We start from the raw sequence: 10,474 nt of genomic DNA on the forward strand, positions 1-10,474 counted from the left end.
TTCTTGGGTAAAATAGTACTGTAAATGCATAGTTCAAAGTGAACGTGTTAAGCAAAAATGTCACAACAAAACGCCGATGTCCACTCCCTCGGCTGTCAGTCACGAATCGTTTCTCTCTCTCTCGTCCCGAACCCAAATCGTCATTCTTGTAAACACACGTGCTAGTGCAGTAGACGGAAAACTAAACTATTTTACTACGAATATTTCAGTGTAATTTAGATAATTTACCATGAAAAATAATAAAAAAGCGTCCACAAAGAGTGCTAAAAAGACGGTCGATGTGGTGGACAAAAAGTACGACCTGATCAAAACCATTAACGAAGATGAAGAAGTTGAGGATCTGTCGGAGGAATCGGACGTTGAGGTTGAGGTAAGTACGCTCTGAATGGTATGGCGTGTTTCTGTTTTCAATCGAAATATTATCGTTTCAGTATCAACCCACCAAACTGAAAAGCCAAAAGAAAGGCGATTTCGACAACGATTTCAAATTTGTATCTTCGGTGAGCGAGTACAATCACGACACCTGGGATGACCTGATGAAGTACGTCAAGAAAAAGAACCGCGGCAAGGTGGACGACAAGATTGCCAATGTTATCAAGGGCCGGTCCAAGGAAAACGCGGAAATGTTGGAAGAAGCGGACGATCACGACCCCAATTCGTACCACGATGAAGTTGACCTGTCGGATGATGAGCTCAAGCACGACGTCATGAGGGTGAAGGAGAAAAAGGGCCGAAAGCGAGAGGTTCCTACCGACAACAAGGTCGAGATCGAAGACGAGGAAGATGAGCCACAGGACTTTTTCGAAGAAGCTGGCGGCAATGAGGAAATCTCCTCGTTCTATCAGATGAACCTCTCTCGACCGCTGATGAAAGCAATCGGAGTGCTGGGCTACATCTACCCTACCCCAATCCAAGCGGCCACCATCCCTATAGCTCTCTTGGGAAGGGATATTTGCGGTTGTGCCGCGACGGGTACCGGAAAGACCGCGGCCTATATGCTTCCCACGTTGGAACGGTTGCTGTATAAACCTAGCGCGGCCCAAGCGGTTACCAGGGTGTTGGTCCTTGTGCCGACTCGAGAACTGGGCGCCCAAGTCTATCAGGTGTCCAAACAGCTGACGCAGTTTACCAGCATCGAAGTGGGCATTGCCATCGGAGGTTTGGACGTGAAGGCCCAGGAGGCCGTGCTCCGGACAAACCCGGACGTTGTGATTGCCACGCCAGGTCGTCTGATCGATCACATCAAGAACACGCCCAGCTTCTCGCTGGATTCCATAGAGGTGAGTATGATCTAGCTTTAAAAATGAAAATACGTTAATGTATCGGGAACCGAAGGCAAATTGATCACTGTAGAGCAGTGGTTTTGAATCTTTTTCAAATCATGCATACATAATTGAACGAAAATTCCGCGATAGTACCAAATTCCAATCACTTTTTTCAATTCCTGTTTTGCATAGTGTGAACGGAATTAGGAACCGAAACCCCTTGCAACTATTTTATTTCCAAGGGTGGTTTCTGATATCCATGAGTGACAGAGTGTCTACTACCTGGAAAAACCCGGAAAACCGGGAATCCTTAGGGAATTTTATTTAACAGTGAAAATCTGAAATACTCAGGGAATATCGTAAATACTCAGGAAAATTTTGAACTTACTTAAAAAGTGGTGAATTTTATTACTTGTAGATCTACTCAGAAAAAGAGTCCACAGAGTTTACTACATCGTGGGTGTTAAAAAAAGTGTTCGATTACATATATAGTGTTAGTGTATCCATCTAGAAAATCCAACCACAATGATTTTTCCAGTAAATTCTGGAATTGCTTTGAAAATATCTCTTGAAATTCCGCCTAGGGTTTTTTTTTTTTGACAAAATACCTTTCGTATTTTTCATGCCAATTATCTTGGTATTCCTTCCGGAGATTCTTCCGGATTCCTACCAGCATTTTTCCAAGATTCGAACATTTCTTTCGGCATTCTTTCTTCCTTAAGAATCTCAGGTTTCCGGAATAGCGATAGATTTCTTCTGCAATTTTTACGGCAGGGTGTCTACTACCTGGAAAACCGGGAATCCTCAGGGAATTTTATTTAACAGGGAAAAACCTGGAATACTCAGGGAATATCTTGAGTACTCAGGGAAAAAAACGTTGGGTCGTATGAATAAAAACCTGGTAGTTAAAATCCATGTAAAATTTCGCTACAAGGATTTTTCCAATAAATTCAGTCAGGGTTTCTTTCTGGAACTTCTTTAAAAATACCTCCTGGAATATCTACAGGGGATAGACAAAATGATCGGGACAGGTTAAATTTTCACTTTTCAAAAAATGTTCAAATAGCTGTAACTCTTCGAAAAGTGCATTAAATATTCTCAATTTTTTACTGTAAGTTCATCAACTAGTTGTGTATCAGTGGTCCAAATTTGGGAAAGATCGGGCTATTCTCCACGAAGTTATAAAGATTCTTGGAAAAGGTAAAATTATCCGATAGCCAACTTTGAGCTGTTATATCTCCGGATGCAATGAACCGAATGCAATGAAATTTTGACCATTTATGACTCATATAATGAGCTATAAAAAACCGTTGACTTAACTTAAAATTCTTAACACGGAAGAAAATTATAACGATTAGATTATTTTTCTAATAAAACACCAAAATATCCAAAACTTCAACATCGTTTTAAAATTCAAGATGCAAATTATAGTTCATTTTATTTCCCTCTATTTGACTTATATAAAAATGTGTTTTGCAGGAAAGTAACAATACAGCCGCCAACAAATTAAAAAAGTAATGGAATACATATTAAAAATACACCGATCTGCTAAAAAATCATGAAAAAAATAAAATCGCTACAACTTTTCTCTTGTTGAAAATTCCAAGTCTAGTCAAATGTTTTCTAGAGTTGATTATATAAGTCATGTATGGTCAAAATTTCATTGCAATCGGTTAATTGCATCCGGAGATATAATAGCTCAAAGTTGGCTATCGGACAATTTTACCTTTTTCCAAGAATTTTTATAACTTCGTGGAGAATAGTCCGATCTTTCCCAAATTTGGACCACTGATACACAACTAGTTGATGAACTTACAGTAAAAATTTGAGAATATTTAATGCACTGTTCGAAAAGTTACAGCTAGTTGAACATTTTTTGAAAGGTGAAAATTTTGCCTGTCCCGATCATTTTGTCTATCCCCTGTATCAGGATTTCTTATAAAATTCCTTCCGCATTTTTTACACTTTTTTTTGGTATTCATTTTTGATTTTTTTTTCCGGAAAGGAATATTTCCGGATTCCTTCTAGGATTCCTGAATTCCAACCGATTTCTCCTGAAGTTTTTCACGGGGATGCTGTTTCTTCCCGGAGTTCTTCCAGTGTTTTGCTCAAAGAAATCTTCGTAGGATTTCTACCATAATTTATCCCAAATGCTCTAAAAGAATTTCTTTCGGGGTAAATCGTGGAATTTCTATCGGCATTCCTTATGAAAATTTTACGCGATTCCTTCCGGGTTCCTCCTGGGACTTCCTCAGAAGATCTTCCCAGAATTTCTTTCAGAGTTGCTAAAGGAGTTATTTTTGTGGTTTCTACTAAAGTTCCTCCAAGGGTTTCTGAAGGAGTTTTCATGAATTTACTGCAAAAGTACCTCAAGAGATTTCTCTCATTTTTTTTCTGTGATATCTTCAAACAATATGGGCTTTGCGCTTTGTTCGAGATGTTCTGCCTGGTCTCCTACAGAAATTTCTTAAAAGTTTTCGCGAGGTTTATTTTGAAGTTTTACCTGAAATTTCTCTCGGAGTATCTCCTGGAACTTCTCTCAGAAGATTCCTTCCGATGTTGGTCATGAGATGTCTCTCAGAGTTTTTCTTAATTTACGCTGGACTTTCTCCCAAGATTTGTTTTCCAGAGTGCCTTCTGGGATTTCCACAGGAGTTATTACTCATATTTCTCATTGAATTCTTCTCTTGCATTCTTTCAGAGCCAGGCTCTTCCTTGTAGTTGTGCCGGATTTCTTTCAGTGATCCACCTAAGATTATCTGCATTATTCCCAAAATTCTTCCCGGAATCTTTACCAGAAATTGTCCAGAGATTGTGGATACTACTTTAGAGATTTCTAGCAAAGTTATTGCAGGGATTCTTCTACGGGTTTTCCTCAGAATTTCTCCTGAGATAACCGAAGAAATACCTCGTAGGAAATTCCTGGAGAAATATTCGAGGGAATTCAAATAAAATCTTGCGAGAAACTCCGCAAAGTGTTAGTGAAGAAATCTCGACTTCAGGAAAAACCTGAGAAAAAATGAGACATCTCGAAAAAAGTTCTAGGTACAGTCGGAACCCGCTCGTTGAGCCACAACCTCCACCCAACCAACGAATTCGATTCGCTAGTTGGGTGAAGTGACAGCAGCACAAGGGGCGTGTGCATTGTTTTTTTTAAATCATGTTTAGGTTGGAAGCGAAAAGGAAAATTTTTCAATTTGTTTTACATTTAGAGCAAAACTGATACGGTTTGCAAGATACATATATGGCCAATGCAGGAAATAATTATTTTCACCCATTTTTAGTCGATGAAGTGAAAATATAGATGTTTATGAAACCACCCGGACCAAAAGCAAGCACAAAACGCTTTCAATGATCGACAAAATAAAGATTACCGATGTTTTGCATTTGTTTCGAAGTAATTGTACATATTCTTTTTTTTAAAGAAATATGAAATAGAAATTCTTTTCGATTATACGTAAAGTTTAAGAAACGAAAAACTCATTAGCTCGCCCCTCGGAATTACAGATTGGTTGTCATTTTCAGTTTGACATTGAATTATGACATCCAGGTACTTTTTAGTTGGCTGACAGCTCAACTAACGGGGCCCCAACTAAAAAGTCACCCAACTATTAAGCCCCCAACCAGCGAGTCATGACTGTAATAGCTAATAATACTAGTAATCCCGAGAAAAAAAAATTAAGGACATCGAAAGAGGAATTCTGAAAACCTCATGGATTCCTGAAAGCAATTACGGACAAAGATCCGCAAGAAAAACAAGAGAAATATCGAAAAACTATCGGTAAAAATCCCGACATAAACTATTGGATAGCTATCGCGGAAAACCGCTCAAAGACACGGACACTGGTTTTAGCCGGTGGATCTACCGATTGAACGAAACTTAACACGGAGTGGCTAATGGTAAGATTCTCGTGAAAAATTTCATCGCTCGGAGCGGGAATCGAAACCTCATCCATTTGGACTCTAACCGCATGGCTACGAGGCTCAACCAATGACATTCTTGAAGAAACTTTGAATAGTTTTGGATGGATCATCAGGAGGAATCCAGCGAGAATCTCTGGAAGTATATCGGAAAACCTTCGCAAGAAATATCGGGACGTACTCAAACAGATATTCCAGAAATTCCAGAAATTCCAGAAATTCTTGAAAGAATTTTTGAAGAGTAGGGGAACTTACGTATTTTCGGCAGTTTTGTTCTTTTCGTCAAGGTTTTTTTTTAAACCTTTTGAACTCAGAGTTGGCATCAAATCCTTTCCAATCAAGCTGAATTTGATCAGGCAATTTGGCTGACAACAATCCCTCATGACGAAGAGAACAAACCTGCCGATGATACCCTAAGTCACCCTTCATAATTTTAAGAAAATTTGTTTTTTTTTTAATTATAAACTTTCAAAATTTCATCTGGAAAAACCTGGAAAACTCGGGGATCATATAGAATGTCTCTAGAAGTTTTCCCAGTATTATTACTCCCAGAGTTTCCGTGGGTTTCTACCAGAATTTATTCCGAGATCTTCACAAGAATTTCTCACAGGATATACCGCAGATATTATCGCGGAATTTCTGTTAGTGTTTCTCTTGGGATTCTTCTTGAAGGAGTTATTTCTGGGATTTCTACTAAAGCTCCACCAAGAGTGTTAAGTAGTTTTCACTAATTTTCTGCAGGAATTTCATCAAAATGCATCAAAATTCTCAATTTTGACTGATTGTTTACCTACTATATGTGCATCATTGGTACAATTTTGATCGCGAAGCTAGAATCGTTCTCGTAAAAAACTATTTTTTAAACAACTTATTTTTGAACTGTCATATCTTGGAAACCAGTGAACCGATTTTAATGAATTTTTGAATGTTTATCAACAATACATTGATGCTTCTCATGTGATTAAAACATAGGTACTTTTTGAACGTTGAAAAAAGTTATCATGGATTGACACTTTTTGGATCTTTCTCAAAAAAAATGTAAATTTTTTACTTATTTTTTAGTGTTGATATCCAAAGATTTTCTGCTTCTATTCTCAAAATATCTCTGATAAGATATATTAAAACTTATTTGGTAATTTGTGTATGATACTGTAAATTTAAGTTATTTTCCTCTATATGGGTGAAAATGTCAAACCGGTATAATTTTATTCATCGTGAGAAAATATTACATTTTATAGCGTCGTATCATTCAATTCGGTTCACCGGTTTCCTAGATATGACAGTTCAAAAATTAGTTGTCTAAAAAATTGTCTTGTACCAACTTTTCGAACCCTCTAAGCAGAATACCCTCTTCGAATGAGTGTAATCAGTTTCGTACCTTTTAATTTCGCCCTATGCTGCCGGTGGAAGCATAATTGTCCCATGTGCATTTTTGGCAATATTGAGATTTCGCAGCCCATGACCATGTATCATGGTGTACTATCATATAAGGAAATAAAAATAGGTAGTTTGTTCTGAAAATTGTTGAAAAAATGCAAGGCCGATTTGTAACATTCTAAAAAGTGGACGCATAAGCGTCACGTTTCATTAGAAATCCTATGGAACTATAAAATCGCTCTAAAACAAAAATAAGTGCTCAAATTCAAAATTGGTTGATGTTAGAACACGATTCAGCACTTATACTTCATAGTTGAGGCAATTTACGTTTTCGAATTTTGGACGCGATTTTCTCGATTGTCTGTTTTTGCACATGGGACATTTATGCGTCCACCGGCAGTATGTTGCTTATAAGGATATATCCTTTGGCATATACGCGTATTTAGACTACCACTTGTAATCTACCTCAGTGTCAGTTATCCACTAAAAATAGTGTTTTACCAGAAATTCTGAGAATTATTCTAACTTCGCGAAAGAATAACCAATCGAGCTCACATTTGTACCAATCATGCACATATAATAGGTGAACAAACAATTAAAATTTGAGAATTTTTGATGCACTCTATGAAAAGTTACAGCATGTTGAACATTTTTGTGAGAGAAAAAAAGTTGCCTATCCCGAACATTTTGGCCATCCCCTGCAGTTCTTGATCATCTAATTTCTTACAATGATCCACCTGAGATTATTTTCTTACAGATTTTCTCGGGATTGCTCCCAAAGCTCTTCCCGTAATCTCTAGCAGCAATTATCCCAAAATTTTGGATGCTTCTCTTTAAGATTTCACTCCCCTTCTTGCAGGATTTTTTTTTTTCAAATAGTTGGAAATTAGTTAAAAGGAGGAATTCCGGAAGGATTTGAAGGAAGAATCATGGGTAGAATTTCGAAATCTCAATATTACACCACCAGCACAGAGTACAATCATCCAAGTTCATTTTCATAACTGTGTATGGATGGCATTTAGCGATTATATAGTCTGTGGAATTACTTATTGAACTCCTGAATGTTTTTCCCGATTTTTTTTTTGAGTATTTGGATGTCATTTTAGGCGGACATGTCAAAGCAATTTATTTCAACTAACCCAACAGAACTCTGGGAAAAAATTGGAAATATTCCGCAAACATTTTTTTTAGAATTATATTCGAAAGAGTTTTGTTAAACAGTTCTTGAAACAATTCAGCGATTTGGTGGAATCTCTTGAATTATTAATCTTGCGCATTTTTGCTTAAAACTTTTAACTTATGTTTTGAGGATATTTCTGTAAATAGTTTTTTGAGAAATATAGAAATTTTTATAAAATTTTAGCTAATTTTTGAATTATTAACATAAAATTTCGCCCTGGAAAACCTGAAAAAGTCAGGGAATATCATATTGTCTTATGAGTAGACACCATGACTGAACAATTTGCCTTCGGTTTCTCATATACAAATAATTCGGTTTATGTGATGATCCGATTCCTTGCGCTCTGAATACACTATTAAGATGAGAGCTACTATGTATACCACCGAGTGGTTAACCTGCTTCTGAATGTTGATAACTCGTAACAAGTTCTAGTAAGCTTTCTCAACGGGAAGCCATTGTTAACTAAACTTCTACTTTAGGTGCTGATCCTGGATGAAGCCGATCGTATGCTGGACGAGTATTTCGCTGAACAGATGAAGGAAATTATCCAAAGCTGCAGTAAGACACGCCAGACGATGCTGTTCTCCGCCACAATGACCGACCAGGTGAAGGACTTGGCAGCGGTATCACTCACGAAACCGGTCAAAGTTTTCGTGAACAATAACCAAACGGTGGCATTCAACCTTCGGCAAGAGTTCATCCGTATTCGTGAGGGCCGTGAAGCGGATCGAGAGCCACTGCTAGCTGCTTTGATCTGCCGTACATTCCACGACCATTGCATGGTATTTGTACAAACCAAGAAGACGGCACACAGACTGAGGATTCTGCTTGGGCTGCTGGGGGTCAAAGCTGGAGAGTTGCATGGCGATCTGACCCAGTCCCAGCGGTTGGAATCCTTGAAACAATTCAAAGACGAACAAGTGGATGTCCTGATTGCAACGGACGTGGCAGCACGTGGCTTGGACATCAGTGGCGTTAAAACTGTTATCAACTTCGTGATGCCAATTACAATGGAACATTACATTCACCGAGTGGGACGAACAGCCCGTGCTGGCAAAGCTGGCGTTTCCGTTTCGCTGGCCGGAGAACTGGAGCGCAAAATCGTTAAGGACATCATCAAAAACGCAGTCAGCCCCGTGAAGAACCGTATCATACCGACGGAGATTGTCGACAAGTATCGGAAAAAGGTGTTAGCGTTGGAGGAAGAAATCGAGAAAGTCCTGTACGAAGAAAAGGCCGAAAAAATGCTGCTCCAAACGGAACAACAACTGAACAGAACGGAAAGGAAACTGAAAGGTGTCGCTAGTGCACCCGGGTAAGATATGCACCAAGTCACATCATATTCAATTTTCGATCTTTACAGCCATTTTCAACAATCTGACAATCTGTGAGTTGCGGAGATTTCCATTAGACACCTTTTTCGTTGCAGCCGCGAGTGGTTCCAGACCCATCACGAACGAAAAGAGGAGAAGGAGCGCCTTTCCGTGAAAACGGCTACGGAAGATAACACAAAACAGAAGAAAAACAAGAAACGAAAGCGAGGCGATGACAGTGAGGATGAATTCGACCCCATCAAATATCAGCAGCAGAAAAAGCAAAAGGTAGCCAAGAAGAAAACAGAGGCCAACAAAACGCCCAGCCAGTTGGCGAAGGAGCGTGCCCTGCAGGAGCTGACCAAGGTGTCCCTCGTGCAAGCCAAGCTAGCCAAAATCAAAAATCGACCGACACGCGTTACCGCAGCTGCCGATGATGATGATTTTGGAAAAGGCAAACAGAACGCCGGAAAGAAGAACAAAAAACGCCTGTCTCGCTTCGAGAAGGACCTCACCGACACGAGCAAGAAGGGCGTGAAGAAATTACGGTTAGTGTTGTTTTGGAGCTGCAATATGGATCCGTTATGTATAACAATTGGATTTTTTTTTCAGATACGATGCCACGAAGAAACAGAAAATGGATAAGTTCGACAAAGCCAAAATGTCGAACATGAAAATGAGTGCGGACAAATTCCGCAACAAAAAGGGCCTTAACAAATCCAACAAGGGGAAATCATTTGGGCCCAAGCAGTCTAGGAAAGGAAAGCATTGATGTTTTATTTTATCAAAAGGAATAATAAAATATAAAGTTGAAAAAATAAACAAGTTTTTTGCCTTTTTTATTGTGTGACAGTAGATTCATGTTGGCATATTGAACGGGGGACAATTACGCTCGGCCCATCAAGTGATCTAGTAGGCATGGTGAATCTCACCCACTCGCGTCACCGTCACTCGTCCAGCAACGTCACGGTGTGAAGTCTGATTGCATTCTGATAGCTCCCACTTAGGTATTAGAAATAAATCTGAAGCGCACAAGTATTATATTAGTAAATAAATTGTGTGCTTTGGACAGGCTGAGGACAACGTTAGACAACATATCGACTTAGTTTTGCAAAAGCCTATCTATATATGTTCCAAGGTTACTAGGGGTCGTTATCGATACAAAAAGTATTGATGTTCCATACAAAAAGGGTGGAAGGAGGCTGAAAAACGTTGATTTTTGCGTGTCATAACCTTACGCTTATAATATAACTATCTGACGATCGAAATCTTAAGGGCTTTTTGCAGTCCAGAAGAACTTTTTCAGCCTATCTTGATGCATGGGAAATTTCTTGCATGAATCGCCCAAGAAACCGTTCTTTCTTCGATCACAGTAAATACCTAAGCAGTTGAGAAGAAATGGCAGTCACCATAAGAAG

General features: G+C 38.9%; 1 protein-coding gene across 1 annotated transcript; it reads left to right on the forward strand.

Moving 5' to 3' along the window:
* The first annotated feature begins 122 nt into the window (after window positions 1-122).
* On the forward strand, window positions 123-9,882 carry LOC109407511 (probable ATP-dependent RNA helicase DDX27). The gene is made up of 5 exons (XM_019680566.3): window positions 123-370; window positions 432-1,280; window positions 8,223-9,058; window positions 9,173-9,604; window positions 9,669-9,882. The coding sequence occupies exons 1-5, from the start codon at window positions 230-232 to the stop codon at window positions 9,826-9,828; spliced, it is 2,418 nt and encodes an 805-aa protein (XP_019536111.3). The 5' UTR covers window positions 123-229; the 3' UTR covers window positions 9,829-9,882.
* Window positions 9,883-10,474: the final 592 nt, after the last annotated feature.

Source organism: Aedes albopictus, chromosome 3, assembly GCF_035046485.1.
Source record: "Aedes albopictus strain Foshan chromosome 3, AalbF5, whole genome shotgun sequence".
In the NCBI taxonomy this organism is placed as follows: domain Eukaryota; kingdom Metazoa; phylum Arthropoda; class Insecta; order Diptera; family Culicidae; genus Aedes; species Aedes albopictus.